The 21,829-nt window shown below is 34.9% G+C and overlaps 2 protein-coding genes and 1 pseudogene across 4 annotated transcripts; all 3 read right to left on the reverse strand.

Moving 5' to 3' along the window:
* Window positions 1–143: 143 nt before the first annotated feature.
* LOC130802264 (LEAF RUST 10 DISEASE-RESISTANCE LOCUS RECEPTOR-LIKE PROTEIN KINASE-like 2.1) lies at window positions 144–4,610 on the reverse strand. Its single transcript, XM_057666208.1, has 4 exons — window positions 4,425–4,610; window positions 2,282–4,113; window positions 1,973–2,017; window positions 144–1,486 (listed from the first exon to the last, which is right to left on the reverse strand). Exons 2-4 carry the CDS (start codon window positions 3,093–3,095, stop codon window positions 369–371), a joined length of 1,977 nt encoding a protein of 658 aa, XP_057522191.1. The 5' UTR covers window positions 3,096–4,113; window positions 4,425–4,610; the 3' UTR covers window positions 144–368.
* Window positions 4,611–5,377: 767 nt separating this feature from the next.
* LOC130802267 (LEAF RUST 10 DISEASE-RESISTANCE LOCUS RECEPTOR-LIKE PROTEIN KINASE-like 2.4) lies at window positions 5,378–7,689 on the reverse strand (annotated as a pseudogene).
* Window positions 7,690–11,168: 3,479 nt separating this feature from the next.
* Window positions 11,169–20,025, reverse strand: LOC130802265 (transcription initiation factor IIE subunit alpha-like). 3 transcript variants are annotated; one of them, XM_057666210.1, is made up of 11 exons: window positions 19,795–20,025; window positions 18,514–18,605; window positions 18,271–18,393; window positions 16,402–16,522; window positions 15,581–15,709; window positions 15,122–15,231; window positions 14,601–14,784; window positions 13,222–13,410; window positions 12,517–12,744; window positions 12,237–12,429; window positions 11,169–11,713 (listed from the first exon to the last, which is right to left on the reverse strand). In XM_057666210.1, exons 2-11 carry the CDS (start codon window positions 18,546–18,548, stop codon window positions 11,589–11,591), a joined length of 1,437 nt encoding a protein of 478 aa, XP_057522193.1. In that variant the 5' UTR covers window positions 18,549–18,605; window positions 19,795–20,025; the 3' UTR covers window positions 11,169–11,588. The 3 variants fall into 3 exon arrangements, with proteins under 3 accessions (XP_057522193.1, XP_057522194.1, XP_057522195.1); XM_057666211.1 differs by having other exon boundaries at window positions 11,169–11,710; window positions 19,795–20,023; XM_057666212.1 differs by lacking the exon at window positions 18,514–18,605.
* Between the last annotated feature and the right edge of the window lie 1,804 nt (window positions 20,026–21,829).

Consider the following 21,829-nt stretch of genomic DNA (forward strand, 5'->3'; position numbering starts at 1 on the left):
TTGTCTTAGCTTTATTTATTAGATTCAACTGCGTCATTTTGATTTTTGTTCATAGTAGTGTTAGATTCTCAAACCGATTATATTGTTTGTCTGTATCTCGTACTTATGAATCGAACAAATTTGTTAACTCGCTTCCCTGAGTTCGACCTGTATTGCTACACATACACGGTGCACTTGCGGTGATTAAAATTTGCCCTATCATATGTGATTGGTCAAAGAAAAAGGTGTCCTTAGCCAGGGATAAATCTATAATACTAGAATAGGGTGGGTCAAACACATTTGTGTGCTAACCGACTATCATTTTTCTGTGTTTATAATACTAGTTCGGTATATTGACATTACACTTCTGTGGAAGATTCAAAGAAACATTATTCTTGAAAAAGTCCGCTTATTGAGATTGTGTCCATAGCAGGAGATTGTTGTAATGCCATAGGAGGAGCTAGAGTGGGCATAGGCGGAATTTGTAGTGATTCGAGTGCTCCTTCAAGCATTTCTATCACCTTAGTCATACTTGGTCGGCTTAATGGGTTGGGTTGTATGCACCATAAACTCACCACCACCATCTTCCTCCTAAGCATTGATCCCTCATCTCCATTTGTGATCTCGAGTTGGTTTAGCTCTTCGACTTCCTCAAGCTCTTTGTAAATCCATTGCGGAAAATACTGATCACTACTGCATTCCGCTTTAGCATTAGCATTGTTTCGACATCCAACTATTTCTAGAACCAACATCCCATAGCTATAAACATCTGATTTATGAGAAACCCCGCCAAAACTCTTGAACATGAGCTCAGGAGCAATGTACCCAACTGTTCCTCTTGCTTCAGACATTGATATTATGCTATCTTTCTGTGGGCATATCTTAGCTAGGCCGAAATCAGATATCTTAGCGCAATAATTCTCGTCTAATAGAATGTTTTGGGGCTTAATGTCGAAGTGTAAAATCCTCAGGTTGCACCCCCGGTGCAAGTACTCAAGCCCTCTTGCAATCCCCACTGCAATTTCAAATAAACTTTCCCATGAGAGTAGTTGGTTGCTTTTCTGCCTGCTTCCATATGTGAACTTTTCAAGAGAACCGCAAGGCATGTAGTCATACACAAAAGCGCGTTTTTGACCCTCGTAACAAAAACCTAGGAGTTTTACAATGTTTTTATGATTGGTGTTTCCGATACTTGCTACTTCGTTGATGAATTCAACCACATCCAATTGTTCTTTTGATGATTTCTTTAGAATTTTCACTGCCACCTGATGCCCATTGTGTAGTTTTCCTTTGTATACAATACCATAGCCTCCTTCGCCTAGCTTGATTTTGAAGGAGTTTGTGATTCTCTTCAAATCTGTGTAAGAGTACCTCTTTGGACCAAGCGATCCATGTTTTTTTAACGAAGCTTCTACATCTTTGCTTTTTTTAATTGAGTTCATTCTTTTGAAGGAGAGGATCAGTACACTTAACAAGCATACGCCTAATCCGATTCCTGAAACAGAAGCTGCAATAATGGGACAGAAGGAAGAAAGGTAAGCATGCTCATGCATTCCTGTTGCCTTTTAAACATATTTCACTAATAGTAATTAGAACACAAGCTTCAAACCTATTAAACGGTAGTATCCAATTGTTTAGAATGGAAAACTCTTAATGGTCCACAGTTATTGGTATATAACGGTAATAATAGTAATAAAAGTTCGATGTAATTTAGCTAGGAAGTCTACTTGACGAAGTTTATGATCATGTTTGTACAACTCTATTCAATATTCATCTATTTCAACTTAGACATGTGATATCAGATGATAATAGAGAATTGTGAAGAAAAACATGTATTTGAGATTGAAAATGTTATTACAATGAGATGAAATTATATTACGTGAAAATTAACACTAAGGGTTATTTCTATTAGCATTATTTATTACCAACAATCAGACTGATTTGTAAAAGTTATTGTGATGATGAGCGTTAAGTTAGGAAAAGATAAGAATACCTAGGATGACTTTGATCTGGGATTTAGTGAGACGATTTTTTTGACCTGCAAAGTGCAACCAAAATTTTTTTAGTGAAAGTTTGAGTTGAAGATGAATTAATAATGATGCACTTTCTGAGTTCAATTTTCTTGTTACTGTTGATGTGGACTGTGTCTGAATCGAGCAAAGCTGAACAAGTATAATTAGTTTGATAGCATAACAATTCACAAGGATCTAAATTCTAAACAGGTTAACAAATGCAAGATTAAACTGAGTTTATCGCAAACATAGTGTAAGAATCCGTAAAAAGAGAGTTGAAGTACTTGTACTTTTAGCAAGGGATTTAACATAGCATGTAGGGCCATGATGTCCATCAGGACAATAGCAAGTAAAACTTGTTGCATCATACCCACACACCCCATTTGATTTTCGACAATCAGCACATTTCTTGTTCTCAGCAATCCATTTCAACTCGAAACCAGTCTGAAACGCGTTCCATAAGGTCTTTCTATCTTTGATACCATCAATTAAAGACTTGCTCACTGGGATGGATACATTCATTTTGCATTTATCTGGTGGGATTTCGTGAAAACCTGGCTGGGATTTTAAATTTGGAGTCATAAAAAAGGCATTGGGTGAACCACTATCTAAGCCGCAGAGAATCTGGTTTTTATATGATGAGAATTGTGAAGAAGGAAAAGAACACTCATAGTAAAGGGTAACATTTTCAGCAGTTGGTATGTAGCTGTAAGTGCTCAAATTTAAGGTAGTATCAAATGTATCATACAAGTCTTGTGGTTCCGGACAAAGATCTTTACTCAATAAAACTTCTGGAGAAACAGAAATTATATCTGAAGCTAAATTCATATCTACAAGATAGAATTTCTCCGAAGAAGATGTCATCACAGAAATTTCCGGCCATAAATTATTATCCTCGCAACTGACCCCAAACCCGGGATGACCACAATACATAGGACGACCCTTTTCTTCGTTGTAGAAAGGGTAGCCCATGTTGGTTTTCCCACAGAGAAACGGTTTTTTACATTCATCATATTCACCTGCCTCTACGAATTTATGTAGTTGGATGATCAAGGTGAAGATGATGATCATGAAGAAGGCTAAATATTGAACAGAAAACTTCATTTTTTTTGGAGATTTTGGTGCAGAGTTTTATTTTTATTCACTTAAGTCACCATGAAACTTCTAAAAATATATGTTGGGTGACTATTGAGTTGAAGTACACGATTATTAAAAGCGGATGTTGAAAAATATACTTTGATTTTTCAATTCTTCCACAATTTAATATTATTCGGGTAGCTACCAAGTCACAGTCTATTTCCTATGAATTTACAAAACTTACTTCCCTAGTCCGCGTCTTTTGAATTTGTTACCTTTCCCATTTTGACAGTATTTTTTAAAATCTTATCCACAAACTTATTCTCTCTCGTTTATGTCTATCTTCAATTTACAGGCTTGGATGCATTTGTTCGCTCATGCGTTGTAAATTTACCTATTGGCTTCAGAACACCCAATCTAAGGTTCACTAAAGAAAGGGAAAAAGATGTTCCCTCTGCATAAACTTGGTGGGATATTATATATATCACTGATTACATAATACCCACCAACAGAATACTTATATGGAAATGGATTACCGATTACCAAGACCAGATTTTCCAATCGGACAATCATAATAAAGGGTAACAATTTGAACTGTTGGAGTGTATCTGAAAAGTGTGTAGTTTGAGGAGTTATTGACCAAGGTAGATGGACAGTAATAGCGACCGTTCCAGACATCGTCTCGAGAAACAGAGATAGTAAGTGAAGTTTGATTCATTTTTAGAAAATTGAATTTCTCCCATGAAGGTGTAGTTAATAAATTTTTGGGTTTTGATTATTGATGCTGCAATTGAGCTTAAAACCAGGATAGCCACATGATTCTGGGTGGTATACAATATAATAGCCTCCTTCACCTAGCTTGATCTTGAAGGAATTTGTGATTCTCTTCAGATCTGTTTTTAAGTGTACCTCTTATGACCAGGAGATCCATGTTTTTTCAACAAAGCCTCAACATATTTACCTCTCTTTAGTGAGTTCATTCGTTTGAACGAGAGGACTAGTACAATTAACATGCATGTGCCTATTCCGATTCCTGAAACAGAAGCTGCAAACATGGGACAGTAGATATTCATAAAGGTATCATATGTAATGTTTTAGGACAATATCATTGATAAGTATTAGTCCAAAATTTACTAGGTTAGTAGACAAAAGATGCTTATCAACCCTGTGCCATATTGACATATACCAGTAAAAAGAATTCGAGCTTTACTGATAAAAGTACAAGCTTGAAAATCAAATCTACAATGCAGTCTCACAAATGATGCTACCTTTGAGCATGTTTTTAAGAGTTAAGGTTGGAAAACTCTAAAAGTTTTTAAGGTGAACAAAATTTAGATAGGAAAATATGAAAAATACCTATTATGATGACGATCTTGGATTTTGTTAGACGGTGTTGACGTCCTGCAATGTGCAACTAAGATTGAATTAGTGAAACTTTGTGACGGATGATGAAGAACTGATAACGATGCACTTTTATGCGGTTTTCAGCAAGTATTGGTCGAGGTGATCATGATCGATGAATTGTATTGTAACTATACATGTGAATTCATAAGGTTCATCTGGCGATAACAAGTGAATTTAACCATAGTGTAGTAAAATATAGTAGCAGAAAGCAGAGGGGTCATTTCAGGGCATTTGGAAGCACAGAATGATCAGGTAATAGCAGGTAAAAGGACGCAAATTTGTAAGGTTAAGTAGAGCCAAAACAAAAAATTTGTACTAGATCAACCAAACCCTGAACCTAGCCATCAGATGCCTGTAGCAGGCGGGTGTGTGTTCAGGCCCAGTGGTCGTATGAGCTCCAGCTCCCTACGCCCATAGCCAGAATTCTACTGAGTCAAAAAATAAGCTACAGGTAAATCATTATATATGTTACTAGTAAAGTGTTAACAGTTTCCGTTCTTGGTGTGTAGCTCTTAACACTCAAATTTAAGGGCGGTGTTAACTCCATTCTCTTGGTCCTGACAGTAACTAGGACGACCATTTTGTTAAGGGTGGCTTATATCGACACTTGATCAACGAAATGGCTTTTTACAATCTTCGTATGAAGTAGCACTTATGGATTTATGGAGTTGTATCGAAGCAAATATGATAATCATTAAGAAGGATAAGTAGTGGATACAAAACTTCATGTTTAGAAGATTTTTATGCTGAATTTTATTTTTGATTACCTATTCCAAGATTTAACTTTAAGCATATTCTCATATATCATGGTTTTGGTCATTATTGACTTGAAGTATATGGTTCATAAATGAGTTGTTGAAAAAAATGTCCTTTCATATTTCAATTCTTATTATCCCTTTATTTGAATGGGTCAAAGATAGTTTGTTTGTTTCGGATTATAATGGACTATAGTAAAAATAACTTATTAAATTAAGTGCACTTTTTATATATGTGAAGTTAAACATGATGTTTGTTAGCAATAGTCAATGGAAAACAACCTCTTTGTTAGTGTTATCACTAACATGGGTAAGGTTGCGTACCATCCGACCCCTTAAGCCTCACCTTAGGTGGATGCCACGTAATGACATTGAGATAATTTGAATGGAATGAAATGGACATATTTTAATTCTTCAACATTTGAATATTATTGGTGTATCTAACAAGCTACTCCCTCTGTCCCTCTCAACTTGCTTTACTTTTCATTTTAGTATGTCCCAATAATTTTACCCTCTATCCTTTTTTTGACACTGGTCCCACTCTTTTTCTTTTAACTTCATCCACAAATTTATTCTTTCCCTCCATCTTAACAACTCATTTCTTTCGTCCACTTATTTGTTTTTGTTTTTTTTTTTTATGATTTTCCAACCTAATTTCCATTTTCACTAATTTTTTACCAAAAAGTAAGTGGTGCATTATTAGAGAGACAGAGGGAGTAACAAGCTAACAAGCCGATTGTTAGAGTATATAACATATCTTGGGGCCTCAACCAAGATATGTTATATAATCTAACACTGATTACATAGTGGGATGAATGTAATGGAAATCAGTTCATAACTTTTCTTTATCCTCTTTAAATTTATCTTGTTTTGATTTCTTTCTCTAATGGGGATATGAGTCTTGATCCAAACTAATCATGCCATTTTTGTTGCTGCTAGACATGAATTATTGTACTGATGAATAAGTATTGGTAAATAAACTATCTTGATCAGTCCTAGGAGGAGAAGACAGAAATGGCATCGGAGGAATCTGTAGTGACGAGACCTCTCCTTCGAGCATTTCCGCTGCTCGGCTAATTGATGGCCGATTTGAAAGGTTTGTTTGAATACACCACAAACCAACTATAACCATTTTTCTTTGTAGTTTTCTCTCTTCATCGTTTCGTATGCCTTGAACCTCATCATGCATTATCAGCTCGTGTTTGAGCTCAAGCTGCTTGTATATCCAATCAGGAAAATATAATTCACTGCTTGTCATCTCGTTTCTTCTTGCCGCACCAATATCATTATTCCTAGACCCAACTAAATCCAAAACTAGCATTCCGTAACTATAGACATCTGACTTGTGGGAAGCACCCCCTAAGCCTCGGCAATATACTTCCGGAGCAATGTATCCTGGTTTACCTCTTGTGCCCGACATAGTCATGCTACTCTTTGTTTGCAGCTGCAGCATAGCTAACCCAAAATCTGATATTTTAGGATAGAACTTTTCACCCAAAAGGATGTTTTGTGGCTTGATATCGAAGTGTAATATACGAGTCCTGGAACCTTGGTGCAAGTACTCTAAACCATGTCCTATACCAATCGCAATTTGAATTCGTGTTTCCCATGCCAGCGTATGAGTCTCACTCGAGCATATGTACTTGTCGAGTGATCCATTAGGCATATAGTCGTAAACTAGAGCTTTTTTCCGTCCTTGGAAGCAGTAGCCTAAAAGGGTGACGATATTAACATGATTTGTTCCACTAATGCTAGCAACTTCGTTAACAAAATCTCTTCCCTTGTGTTCGTTTTTCAGTATTTTTACTGCGACGAGAAAACCATTTTGTAGTTTTCCTTTATAAACACTACCATACCCGCCTTCGCCTAGTTTTTCCTTGAAGCAACTTGTCATTTTCTTTATTTCTTGGTATGTACATCTTTTAGGAGCTTGTTCTCCTTAGCGCCTTAGCGTAGCTTCAATCTTTCGGCTTTCTCTTCTTTCTTCCTTGGTTAAGATGTAAAGCTTTTGTGGTGCCATTTTCCTTGTGAAAAAAACTAGTGCAGCTATAATCACAGTAAACCCTACCACAAAAGAAACTGCATAATTTTTAGATTGGTAAATGTTTAAGAGAGTCAAACTAACTGTAATTCTATGTTAGTCGGACTCTTAATTTTGCTTCACGTACCCGTGTCCGATCCTTGATGCTCGGACATTGGTATGACGCTTAGACACTTCATTTTAGGCGTAAAATTGAATATTTAGACGTATCTGACACTTGGGCAAGTACCAGTATCTGACATCAGTACCCGAGTCCAAGTAACCGTAAATTAGAGGTATTTGGATATGTTACCTATTATTATTACTTTAATCTTCAGCTTCTTGTGTCTGTTCTTCTTTAAATGGGATTGTTCAACTGGAATTTCTGAAAGAAATTTTGGGAAAATACAGCATGAAAAGTTTTATCCGTAGTCTTTGCAAAGTTAGTCTGTAAACACAAACATAACATGAATTGTTCAGTTGGAACTTGGAACAACTTCTCTAGTTACTATAAACAATCAAATACTACCTCTGTTTTTTAATAGTTATAATTATCTCTTTTTTGTGAGAGCTTTTGGGAGCAAATGTAGCTATTAAAAAAACAGAGGATAGTATACTATATACTTTTATAGAAGATTGAAACCCACGGTGTTTGGTGATTGGTTTTAGTGTTGGTTAGAATTTGGCTTGTTAGTTAGTCAAAAAGAAAAAGTGTTTGCAACCAATTGAAAAAAAGTGATTTTTAAGCCAAAATAAAAAATTGTTCTGATTGGCCCACTTTTCGTTGATAAATAACTAACAACCAATATTAAATTTTACCAACAGCTCGTCTTGTATGATACCGTCTCACGGTGAGACGACCTCAAAACAAGAAGTTCATAAAGGTCAAAGTTTCTATTATTGGACTATTTAACTCAAGTATGAGGCATGTCCCACGATTAGACCATCTAATATGAGAATTTGTGATTTACCAAATTTACCAAATATATCCTCAAACATTTGGTTTATCCGACTAGCTTAAAAGTCAACAAAAACACCCAACACTCCCACATAATCAAACAAGCCAACAACCGTTTGCCAATAACGTCCATCCTTACAAGACATCAGTAAGCCAATAACAACAATACCAAAGCATTAATCCAACAATATGGGGCCTCATCCGAACAAAGATTTGATCCATTCTTATAGTAATTAGTGAGCAAGATCAAATAGTGACTTACTTGGTTTTGGTGCGGCAGAATCTATTGATTTGATACAAGCTGAATATCCAACACTTCCATCTGAACAAACACAGCAAGTCTGATTTGTTGCTAGATCAAACCCGCATCTACCCTTGGATTCTTCACATTCACCACATAACTCTACTTTTTTCCACCTTATATTTCACTTCAAACCCTTCCCCAATAACTTGACTTAAACTCCAATTTCCTATTTGTACAACTGATGATCCTAAAACAGCAACCACAACACTAGCATAACACTTGAACCCATTCGGGCCAAGTGTTCCGGGTTGAGGGTATCCATCAATTTCATCAACTCCATTAATCCTACATGTAAATTGATCAAGAATAGACCAATTAGGAGTTGGGACACCCATATAAAACTGTTAAGATTTTGGGTTTTAAATGTTTAAACAAATAGCATGAAGTTTAAACTAGTATTCATGAATTTCTGCATACATATTCCTTGCATAAAATCCTGCCTTACAATCCTTAGAATATGACTAGTTTGATTAATATCTAGTACATGATACTTCATGCCCTTTCTCACAACTAAGCTCTAAGTCTGGGTGCCCACATCTTTTGGGTCTGTTTCCACCTCCCCAAAAGGAATACCCAACTTGTTGGATATACACACAACTGAAGTAATTCCCACATGTATTGTACCATAGTAGATCATTGCAATAACAGATGGGAAAATAGAAAATAACCATGATCAATAATTTAATGGACAATGTTTTGGGGATAAATAGGTGATGAAATGGCTTCATTTTTGGTGAATACATGATGCAATGTTTGAGGAAAAGAAGGAAGAAGAATAATATTGAACAGCTTTTAAGGATTTTTAAGGGTAGTTTCCAAATTGGAGATAATGGAGCTAAGATATAGCATATGGGTGAATTTGCCACAAGTCCACAACTACTCTTTAGGAACATGCCCCTTGTAAGTTGTAATAGTCTTTAACAAACAGTTATGTTCATGTAGCATTGTACTATTGTAGCCATCTTGTGGTAATATGTATGCCCATGAGTTGGAGCATTATCACATGATTTACTAATCTCCTTACAAGTGCGAATTAAAAAAAGCAAATTGAGGTCAGTTTTAGGCTATTTTAGGGTTGAGCGAATGGCAAATTCAAAAGCGAATTAACTGACGAATTAAATTATGTTATACTGAGCTGGAGCCTAGAAAAGCACAACCACCATTAAAAGGAATTCTACAAGAAGTAAGGTATCAAATGTGCTTTTCTTAAATAAATAAACTAAATCTAGAAAAAATAAGTTCAATAAGTTCAAATGCTAATTTTTCTCTAGGCCTTGTTTATTATTTGTGCATTTATGATTGATGTTTATATTTCTTGGATTTATGTTATTAACCTTATATCTTGTCGTGCCATGCCTTATGTTGCTTCTTGTTTTGCTTTGCTTTGTGTTTTTATTTGCAGGGAATTTTTAAGTCGAGTGTTTCTCTGGCCGCAACCTTCTTGTCTCTTGTAATAAGGGTATAATATGTAGTTATTTTTTTCTTCAAACCCTGATCATAGCTTTTATGAGCGTGTTTTACCAAGTATGATGACAATATGAAAACAATAAAGCCTGAACACTCAAGAGCAACTTTGTATTAGTCAACTATAGTTTGTGTAGCTGACTTTATAGCATGAGTGGAGCCCCTTTGTGCTCCCTTTCTTGACCTTGGGGCTTTGGGGTATCCTTTGATATATTCCCTTGGTCATAAGTTATTTAGTTTATTTATATTAGCCTCTATTTGGTTATATATTCATTTATACCATAAAAATATAAGCCCATCAACAGGAAAATTCAGTTACAAGAAAGTTCATAAAAATTTTTGGGAGACCCAGAAAATTCCTATCAAGTTTGAATCAGATAAGTAATCATCCTAGGTCTGTTGAGGACTCATCGGCCAAGAAAGTGTGGAATAGTTTTGATGAAGAGTACTCCTTTTTTTCTTCTAAATTTTACTTGAATTAAATTTTTAATGTGTAATTTTTTGCAAACATTTAACTGACTTTTACACGAATATGATATGAAAGTATTAAACAATGCAACATTATATCATCTTAATGTCGATGAATAAAATTATAAAAGATCATATATACTCAACCTTACTCTAATAAAAATATAAAGCTACTTTCAATTGAAAATTTATAGCAAAAATTATTTGTTTCTTTTTTTATCGGTGAAACCCACAACCATTACAGTGCATTGGATAAACTCGCAATACGCAGTCCTAATCGACAAAGATTCACAAACTCATAAACCAACAAAGAGTAGACACACTCAACACAAATAGTCAAGAGGTTGCATTCCCAACCTCTCTAAGAAATCCTCGCCGAATATACCTTCAGACTTGAATACTACTTTCTTTTTAGCTACTCCAATAAGACAGTTTCTTAATAAGACAATCTCAAAACAAAAATTTTATATTCTCATAATTTGTTTTAGTCAGTCTACTCAACATATATATGTAGCATGTCTCTTGGTGAGCGTTTTGTACTCCCTCCAATTCAATTTACTTGTCTCCTTTGAATTGGGCACGCAAATTAAGAGTAGCGAGAGAACCACCTAAAAACGGGTGGTCGAGGTATTTTAAGTTATTATATTAATTGTTAAGGTGGTAGTTAGGGTATTTTAAATAGTGTAAGTGGGATTATTTTGGTCAATACTTGAGTGAACAAAGGGTATTTAAGTAAAAAATTAATGACAAAAAAGAAAATGGGACAAATAGAATGAATTTACCCAATAAGAAAAATAGTACAAGTTAATTGAATCGAAGGGAGTATAACAATTTGTGCTCTCTTTTTGTTGATTTTTTTTGGGCCATTTCTTATGGTTAGAAGTTTACAACTCACCCATAAACAAACATATTCTACAGCAGGGTGGTGATTAGTAAATATGAAATATCTATCTATATTTCCTGCTTGTCTTCTGTTTGAGAAGTAGACATGAATAAACATAGCTCGAGTGCAGAATTCAACCTCCCAACGATTTCACCATCTTCGCAAATTGACAAACCATTGTCCCAAATCAAGATTGTATCAATGCTATGTTGAATCTAAAACCAAGGCTTCACTAGTGTCTGACAAAACTCACGACTTAGAGAATTAACCATCTTCCCATTCGACATCATCATCATCATCATCATCATCATCATCATTATCCTCCTCTGCAGGATCATTAGCTTGAATATTCAAGTCAGCCACCTTATAGCTTTCCCCAGGATTCCCTGCTAATCAAACGACATTAGTCAAACTAGACAAAAGTGATGCCCATAGTATAACCGAGTAGCAACTAAATCATGTGCACTTCTTATTTATATGAAGCTGCTAATGATGTTTGTTACCTAGGGTTAATTGGAAACAACCTTTTTGTAATCACTAACAAGGAAAAGGGGTTGTGTACATTGGACCCCTCCAAACCCCGTTTACGTGGACGCTTTTAATGGCATAGGGGTATTGGAATATCATTAGCCACTTAATGACATAGGGGTAATGGAACGTGGCTGTAAGCTATAGAACCCTACTGGAACAGACCCTTGTGTATAATCACTGCCCAAAACAAGACTGCAATCTGTGATCTCAGGACAGGAGTCCTAATATGAAATCACACAACGTCAACCAGAAAAACTACAACTTAAATGCATTCAGACACAATTTGGTATATGTAAACCAGAATACTTGCAGAAGAAATTACAAGCAGAGCCCAGTTCATTCCAACATTTATCAAAGCAAATAATATAAAAGAGCATTTACCTGAAGGAGTAGCTTCTTCCCACACATCCTCATCTTCAATTTCATCCTCACGTTTTGATTTCATCCCAACTTGGCGATCTGAAGATGTGTGTTGATCAGAAATATCTATATTAGACAGATCCTGCTGTCTCTTGGCATCTTCTTCCCGTTGCCGTTCCAGCAAAGCAGCATAATAAGCTTTGAAATACTCATCCTACATGATTATCCAAATAAAAAATATTTCAAAATGCCCATAAGCTCTAAAAAAAACTTTCTGAATGATTGAACTAAATGAGACAACCTGAAAGCTCTTTTCATCCTTTGTAACAGTTGATTTCTTGTCATCTGATAATGCAGAGGAATCTGAAGTGATCTCTGTCTTAGTATCCTCTTTCACCTCACCACGCTGCTCCTTTGTTAGTTTCATACCTTGTTTGATCATCCATGGAGGAAGAACTTTCATGGGGGTACTTCCACTGCCAGCTTTAGAGTCTTCCTTATCTTCCACACCACTAATTGCAACATCAATCTGACAGAACATAACTAGCTTTTAAATTAAACTATTAAAATAGAAAGAAACTCTTGTGTGGACTTGGTGCACCCTAAAATAACATGCACCAATCTCAACACGCTAGTGGGCTAATGGAGTGTTTATCAACGAGTGTTGATTTAGTAGAGTTGAGAGTAACGGTTACTAGAGTGGAGGGTAAGGCGTGGTACACAATAATATTAGCTTGCACCAAGTCTATATTAGACTTTGCCCAAAATAGAATACATGACACCAGTAAATTTTCAAAATCGAAATGTAACGGCATCATATCTCCATTGATAGGTAAAAGTCTTCCTTCCAAACATAAACCCCCAACCAAAGAAACGGAGAAACAAATCTTACAAGTGTTCAAGATGTCTACTACAAACTAATAAACAAGTACAAGCAGTGATACCAAAAATTACACAGGAGTACAAGCGCACACAAATATTGGTTCAACAACGACAATTCGCTCACCTTTGGATCACCAAGAAAGGGCATTGGTGTGCCACTTTGATATGATCTAGAGGGATCATTGGGATTGTCTCCGGCTGCAGCACGTGCAGCAGCACTAGCTCTAACTTCCCAAGCTTGTAGAGTTCCAAAATCAGGAACTGGCAAATCTTTAACTCTATTGAGTTGTTCAACTAAAGGCTTGAGCTGCTCCTGTAATTTATTACCTTTTGTTATCCCAAAAAAAACTTGTAGATATTGAAACCGCAGAGTTTCTTATATGAAGTGTAAAGCTCGTCTTTTCACATACTGAACTTCAGTGCAAAATGCATAACAAGGTGAAAATTCAGGGGAAATACAAAAATAAGTCATGAGTGCAACTCCGAACAAAACTAATCAGAACATGATATCAGGTGTTAATCATGAAAAAAAAAAGGTAAGAGTATTCTTAAGATTCAATTTAGCAGAAACACTGTTGTCAAAGGACTAAATCTAATCAAAGGACTAAAGCTAATATTCAAATATCTCACACTTATAAAAATAAGACAGGCCTCCGCCTTCACCATGTTGGTAAATTTTAACCAGCATCAGCGAGATATGAACTGGGTCAACTAATCCAAATATTTGTCTTGACTATACGTTTAAAATTAAATGAAAGCAGGACCAATAAAGTTCTCTCAAGCTCAAATTGGCTCAAATTGGCTAAGATAACCAATTTCTAGAATGTAAGTTCACACAGGCAAGACACATCAATCCATCTCGATTGAAACTACGATTAGCTACAATCCAATTTCTGTGAGATGATTTTACATGTAGCACCAGCATCATTAGACGATCTCATATGGGCAAAGCATATTGGATCTTTAGAAAGAATCGGAATGATGAAATACTATTCAAACGTTAAAGTAGAATAATTAAGGTAGTTCTAGAAGTTTGGACCTTACCGATGCAGTTCAACTAAAACTGAATTATTCAGTTCTCCTGTAGCTAGGGAAGAAGTACAAAGCATAGATAGCCAAAATTTCAAGTATCAAGCAACAGAAAGTTATCAGAAAGCAGGACACTTATAGAGTCTGGAGGCAGTCAAGGCTACACCTGACGGTACATAATTAATTGCTTCATAACTCCTTTCATCCCTAATTAGTTTACGGGCTTTACTAATTATTAATCTCAATTTAGTTTTACTCATTTCCTTTATGGCAAGGAACCACAATTATCAAATTATTTTGATAGGTTCTTCCACCAAAGCACTTCAAGTCTCATGTTCGATGATGAATGGAATACAAAATAAATCGAAAAAGGCAGCAAATACTCCCATACGCACCTACAAAATGAAAACTTTGCTAGTTACATGACATTGGAAACAGTGTAACAGCATAAGAGTTGTCAACAAACTCACAAACCTCCAATTTCTGAAGCATTTCTCTTAGCTTTTCACGGCGGCGCCTCCTCACATTATCATCTGCGTCTCCTACTTCCTGAGCAGCAAACTTGTCACTTTCTGCCACAAGTTCACCTTTACAATTTTCACAAAGAAAGTTTTCACCATCGTCGGAAATAAGCCTTGCTGCATCCAGTGCAGTATATCTGGGCATATAACCTTAGGAATGTTTAGTTCTGTGAATGCTAAAATACAAAAATAAAAAAAATAAATAAAATAAAAAAAATAAAAAAAAAAGTATCTTCCAATGTGTTCAGTTAGAGAAAGAGAAGGAAGAGTAAGAGTTTTCATTCCAATCTCTCCGTTGTTGAAGAGATTCATTTCATGTAATATAAAATGATATTCATCCCTCCATTTCCTTTCCATATTAAAAATTGTGTTCAAACTGACGGAGAACCCTCTATCCATTTCCCTCCCCTTTTCTTCCCTCCATTTTAAAAATCTTTAACAAGCTGTTGAGCTAGAGGAAGCAGGGGAGACAACCTTTTGTTACAGTTGGGGCATATATACTCCTGAATTGTGTTCTTGCTGTCCAACTCGTCCTTCAATTTTTTTTTCATTCGATGCATTCTATACCTCACAACATCATAAATCTGCAAGAAATTACAATTTTAGAAACTTCAGAAATCTCCTCTACACAATCCATATATATGAATTAGCAGTTGATTGGCATCCATTAACTTGACTACTTTTAAACTAGTCGTAAGTAAAAGCCTGTTTTTCTCAAAACTTCAAAATGGTGAAAAGTAGAAATACACATTTACACTCACTGTTTATATACGGGAAAAGTAGAAGAAAAATTTGCAAAATACACTAGCTATGACAAATTTGAGGCAGAAAAGCACAACAGGTATCAACTTCATTAAATGTGAAGGAAAGGCCAAAAAAATTCACTGCATATAGAAACAAACAAATGAACTAGAATCGCCAATGATAAGCAACCTGTGCATAATCTAAACAGCAGTATGAGTGAGTGTGCAGCTTAATCTTTTCTTCCCCCTCTCTTCCATGATGCTGACCATCAGTGGTGGCTGAAACTGCCGCAGCATGTAGTCTTACACCCTTTGCTGTCTGTGGGAAATTAAGTGCATATTAGATAACGATAAAACTAAAAGCAGGATATTTCAATGAGATGAAATTTTGTAAATGCGGACTAAATTTAATGAAATTTTGAAAGGACAGAAAAAAGAGAACTGTCAAAACCCAACCACTGAAAAAGTGGTACAGCAGTGTTCTTGTGAGCTAGGAAAGCCTTAACGCTAATACACGCGTGTTTTATAGAAGAGGAGCACTTGCGCCGATTTCAAGAGTGGTAGGTCGTGTATTCAAAAGTGGTACATGATTAGGTCACATAGGTTAAGTCTTTTTGATAACTAAATAAATCACTAAAATTGAAATCCGTTACACATTCAACCATGATAGGAGCTGGTGGAAGAGATGGCTGCTATAAACTGACTAAATGAATTTAATTACAAAATATGGAAATATTGAATAAAATGAAATAAACTGAAAATGGCATGAAATTGATGATTAGAGAAAGATTACAACCCTAAAGTAATAAAAGAAAAAGCAATTAGAGAAGCTTGAGGATATGTCGGTGTCATTTTTATGGGTATATTAGAATCAATTTTAAGGATATGCCAATATCAATTTTGACATGAATAATGTAAGTCAACAATTAAAACGGTGACAACTGATAGAACCTCTTTCCTATAATCATGCATGACTGACAATAATGTATCGTAACTAGAAGCAAACTAGACCTCTTTTCTATGATCACGCATGACCAGCTTTTCTTCCTCAAAGAAACGCAATGTCCGGCGTAGTTGCTTCAAATGAAGTTTTAAATCCTTTGCTAGATCTTCCTCTCTCACCCATTGACGTCTGGAAATGCACGGTGTACATTAAAAAGCAGAGATCGAACATTTTAAATGCAATGACGATGGCAGTCGAAAGCAAGAAAAAACAAACAAATTTTATCTAAAAGAGCATTAGGAAATGCAAGTTCCCTTTAGGGAGTGTTTGGCATAAGGGAATCGGACTAATGAGAGGAGATTTTTAAGATGACACTTTGAAGATAAAAATGTATTATCCCTTATTTGTCGTGTTAGGGACTTGAAAGAATGAGATGAAAATAAAAGTCTACCCACAAATACCACTCTTCCCCCAAGACTTTAATCTTAGGGACTTTCTTTATTCCCAATCTTAGGGACTTTCTCATTTTTTTATTCTCATTTTCTAATTCCATTCTCTTTAAACAAAGGCTTGGACTTTTTTTGGGACAAAGTCCCATTCCCTCCCTCAAATCCCATGTGCCAAACACCCCCTTACTTTAACAATCGACCCCTATAACGTTTGGAAATGCAAGGTGTACATAAAAGCAAAGATCAAACATTTTTAATGCAATGACAATGGCATTTGAAAGCAAGATAAAAGAAAACTAATTCATCTAAAGGAGCTTTAAGTATTGCAAATTCACTAAACTTCAAACAAATCACCCCTATTTAATCCAATAAGTACTAAAAACTGTTTCCGACATTCCACCACCAAAAACCTAAATTTCATTGCAAGAATCTCTCAAAAAGGTTGGTAAATGTTACCATGGAAGTGTCAATGTATGAGAGAACCTAGAGACTGGTAACAGAAATTTCCAACAAGTCATGCAAGCATCTAGGTACTTCCATTTTCCGTAGCAAAATATGTTAAATAAAACTCAAAAGGATCAATTGGTCTAGGAACTCTTTTGGTTTCATAAGGTAAATGGAGATTGTAATAATAAGGGAGCTCTTGTTTTCAAGCAATTAGAGTGGACAATCTCTTTGGGGACAATTAATTTTTGAATGCATTATCAACACTTAAGCAATCTCATGGCCATCAAAAGGGACGTGGATCATCTGGATGGAAAATGATACAGTACCAAAGTGCAAAACAAAGACCACATCTCAATACATCGGTCGCATTGTAAAGGTTCTTCAATAAAAACAAAGTAACATTTCCCATGTTGCAAAGATGTAAACAATCCGTGTTTTGGGCCGTTTAGAGGCTTTATGTCATGCTTTCAAATGATATTTAATGCTATTATAATCACATCACCCCGTTGCCGCATTATCATGTTCGTTACTACGATTGCAACCAGTACTGTATTTTTGCACAATAACAACTCTCTTTATTGGGAAGCGAACAACATCATGCACATTGGGATTAACTCCTCTTATTCATTATATTCTTTTGCTAATCAACTCCTGAGTCTTTTAAATTTTCTAGGGTCCCTACTTTCTAAATGAGATTTACAGGTTGACCATAATCCAGCTAAGCAATGAAGAAGAGTTGGCTAGGCACCTAGACTCTAGAATTGTTTATAGTTTCCATTTAGCAGTTGCATTGTGTTAAGTCCAAAAAGTACAAATTGATCACATAACAATTATGTGAGTTGGGTTTATACAATACAATGCAAACATTACCACAATTAGGCTAGAATGTCTTAGTTGGTTTCAAAAATACGGATCCTTCATGAATCTACAAACAAAGCCTATTGAATTTACATAATCACAAAACAAATTCCCATGAAAATTCCAAACTAAAGAAGGTATTATGTTCGAATGAAAAAAAGGATATTTTTTGTTAGCAGTTACCTAGTAAGTGCATCAAGAATAACCACTGCCATCCCTCGGTTATCACTACGACTAGTCTTTGGTTGATTATCTCCCTTCATGGAAATGTCATCGTAAAAAGCTCGGGCAGTAAGCCTCACCAACCTGGAATTGGCAAAATATCAATAAATCAAGAAAAACAAATATTTACACCTTTACTTTTCTTTGCACCATTACTTTGACGTAAAACCATACTATTTTGCTAAAAAAGAATAAATAAATCACCTGTTAAATGGTTCTATACTCAATGAATTACTCATGTTTCACTATATGATTCACAAGCTTCTTCACACTTCCTTGCAACCAAGTGAATGAAGCTGCAAATACATACATTTGTACATCAAAAGATGCATTTTACTACTTTTCAATAAATTATTTCAAAAACAATATTGTCATAGAAACAAAAGACAAAACAAGCATAAGCATCATAAAAACAGAATATGAGCAAACTCGACTAACCTTAAAACACAACAAACAAAATATGAGCTTAAAGAGATCGGGCCTATCAAGCCCGTTCCTATCCAGCCCATTTTTGGTTAAATTATGAGATTTTTTAGTTATGGCAGAATCAGATTTATCAGATATTCTTAAATTCATATGGGAAGATATTGATTTAAATCAATATCTCTCAAGTGATACAAACCAAGACCTTTTTGATTAATCCTCTAAAAATATTTAGATTAATACTCTAATTTTGTAACAGAGACCCTTTTCACATAAATTAAAATGCATAAACAGGCCTGTAAAGAAACAAAGCAGGATCATTAAATTAAAGCCAAGTCAACAAGTGTTTGATACTGAATATCTAGGTTTTGATAAATATGCAAGTATGCAGCTGTAACATCAACATTTATGAGATAAGATAAGGTCCAGAAGCTTTTCAAAAGCGTTAACATAAAAAGATGCATTCAATTACAAATTATATTATAACAAAAACCCAAATTAGCAAAGGAAACACATAGTAGTAGCAATTAACTCAAACAAACGAAAGGACATCAAAATTAATTGGGTTTGGTTATGAAATTCAGCACTTCTCTTAAATTCTATTACTTTATCAAAGTAAGAGAAAATAACAGTTACTGATTTGAAAATTTAGCACTTGTACAATTTTGTTTTCTTTTCCACCCATTTCAGATATGCATTCTTCTGCAGTTAATTTAGCCTTCAAATTTATTATGCGCCTTTAAATTCAGCCTAAAACAAATGGAAGATTCCAGTTACTGATTTTAAAAAACATGAGTTGTTGTGATAAAGGGTGTGACTTTGGTCCTTAATCCATGTTTGAATAGCCAAGTAAGAAGTTAAAAAGGGGTAAATTTAGAATAAGGAGAAAAGGCTTTTATAAGGCAAAAGTGGGTTTGGATCCAGAAGCAAAAGCCGACTCCGCTTTTATAAACATCGAAAAAATCAGGTACCCAAGAAGTAAATCAAATAAAACCAAACCCTAAATCCTTAGTTAAAAACCTAATCAAATTGACCTAACAAAAAAGGAGTTAAAGCTATTACCTGGCTTGATGATCAAAGGAGTAAGTCCTCAATAGCCGCGGCGGTTGCAGTGGTGGTAGTGGTGGCAGAGGTGGCAGTGGCTTCCTCCTCTTCTTCGATTCAAAAGAATTAATGGTTTCAGCTTTTATGGATGAATTTGGGAAACAAATTGGGTTTTAGGGCTCTCATTTTCGATTTTAAGAAAGTTGTGATGCCTACACCTATTTTTGAAGGATGATGTTTTATTTTTATGTTTTTTCTATTTTTTGTTTATAAGTATTTTTTTTTTTTCAATTCGTCATTTTTATTCTAGCGAAACATAAAAATTATTCGATTTAAAGAAACTGTAAATTGTATAAGTCAAACCCAAATAAGAAGTTAAGTTTTGACATTTTAAAAAATTTTGATTTTGCTTTTATTTAAAATCTTAAATGGGACTTAATTGGATCGTGGACTCGATTTTAATAGTTTATATCTATTTATTTATATCTGTATTTATCTATCTATCTATTTATATCTAATACTAAAACAGACACCATTTAATGACAAGTGTCAAGCTTTCACAACTTTTTTTCCGCCCAATTACTACTCTACATGCACCTTCTTTCGGAAACAAAAAGTTAACCCAATTTGTGGCTTCATTTATTCTGTTTTGACCAAATATAATTATTATTATTTTATTGCAAAAATTAACCCACAATCATGTGTAGTTTAATTCTTTCCTTCTTTAAAATCATTTCCTTAATCATCATACAATATACTAATTCATAGGCACTTGTGTCATGTGTCACTATTACAATGCATTTTACAAACATGTTGTCCCAAGTGTCACACTTACAATGAAGAGTTTTATTTTATCAATAAAGAATTTTATTTGAAGTGTTTGTAACTGTAATAAAACGGGTGATGACATAAGCTCCACAAACGGTTATTAATATTAATATGTGAATTTTAATTTAACTCATTAATTCATGTAAGACTAATTAATGTAAGTTAATTATTTTTAACTCCTCCTTTTATAATTCCAAATACAATGCACTGTAAAGTGACAGTTTACTAGAGAATGTGAAAAGTTTAAGAAATGAAGTTAGAGTAATATATCAGGGGTAACTAACGCAATCTATCTTATAAATTCACGATAAAAGAGTCATCAAAGATACTCATAGTACGTAACAACATCATATGGTACAATTGAAGATTATTTTTCAATTACTACTATTTTCAATTGTTATCAAGAACATATGAATTCACCAATTTCATATACCATTATCATCAATATTACTATGTACATGATACTCCGAGATAGTACTAACAATGCAAATGAACAAGCTATGTACATGATACTTCGGGATGAAAAGGTATGTCTTAATGTACATCAATATTACTATGGTTAGTTTGCTTAAGGTTTATATAAATTTATAAATCTTTAATATTTTGCAGAATGACAAGATCAAGGCAACCATACCAAAATCCGTATATAAGGATCTTGCACACGAAGTTGAAGAGGAAAATATGTACCAAGTTTCACGAGCAAATAAGTAGCCCCTTAGCTCGAACGAGCGGCTATCCTAGTGCCCCTAGGATATTATTTTGGCCAATTGAAATGCTTGGAGTTGTTATATTCTTATTAATTCCTAACTTTAAGTTTGCATACTCATTAATGTAATAATCCCCTATAAATAGGAAATGATCACTGAATTGAAGGAAAGTAGCCATAAATTTAATCAAAATTCTACCTCACGTTTCAATAATGAGGTCAACTTTATCAGGCCTCGAGGTATGATTCTAAAACTAACTTTTCCCAGTTTTGATGGTACTATCTTTCATCAAAATTCTCCCTAATGTGATGTTCCAGGCAGGTGTATTAGCAGCGCAAGTAGACGAATTCAATACCATACTAATGTGAGTCACGTATGGAGTCAGTGGACCCAACAAATTAGGATCGGACTCCTGAGGAAGTATGATATAAGTATAACCCACCATGCATATTATACTCCAATTTGTTAGGTCGTGACAATTCATCGCATAATCACCCCATGGGCCACTTGTGTGGACA

Source organism: Amaranthus tricolor, chromosome 16 (genome assembly GCF_026212465.1).
Source record: "Amaranthus tricolor cultivar Red isolate AtriRed21 chromosome 16, ASM2621246v1, whole genome shotgun sequence".
NCBI classification, from domain to species: domain Eukaryota; kingdom Viridiplantae; phylum Streptophyta; class Magnoliopsida; order Caryophyllales; family Amaranthaceae; genus Amaranthus; species Amaranthus tricolor.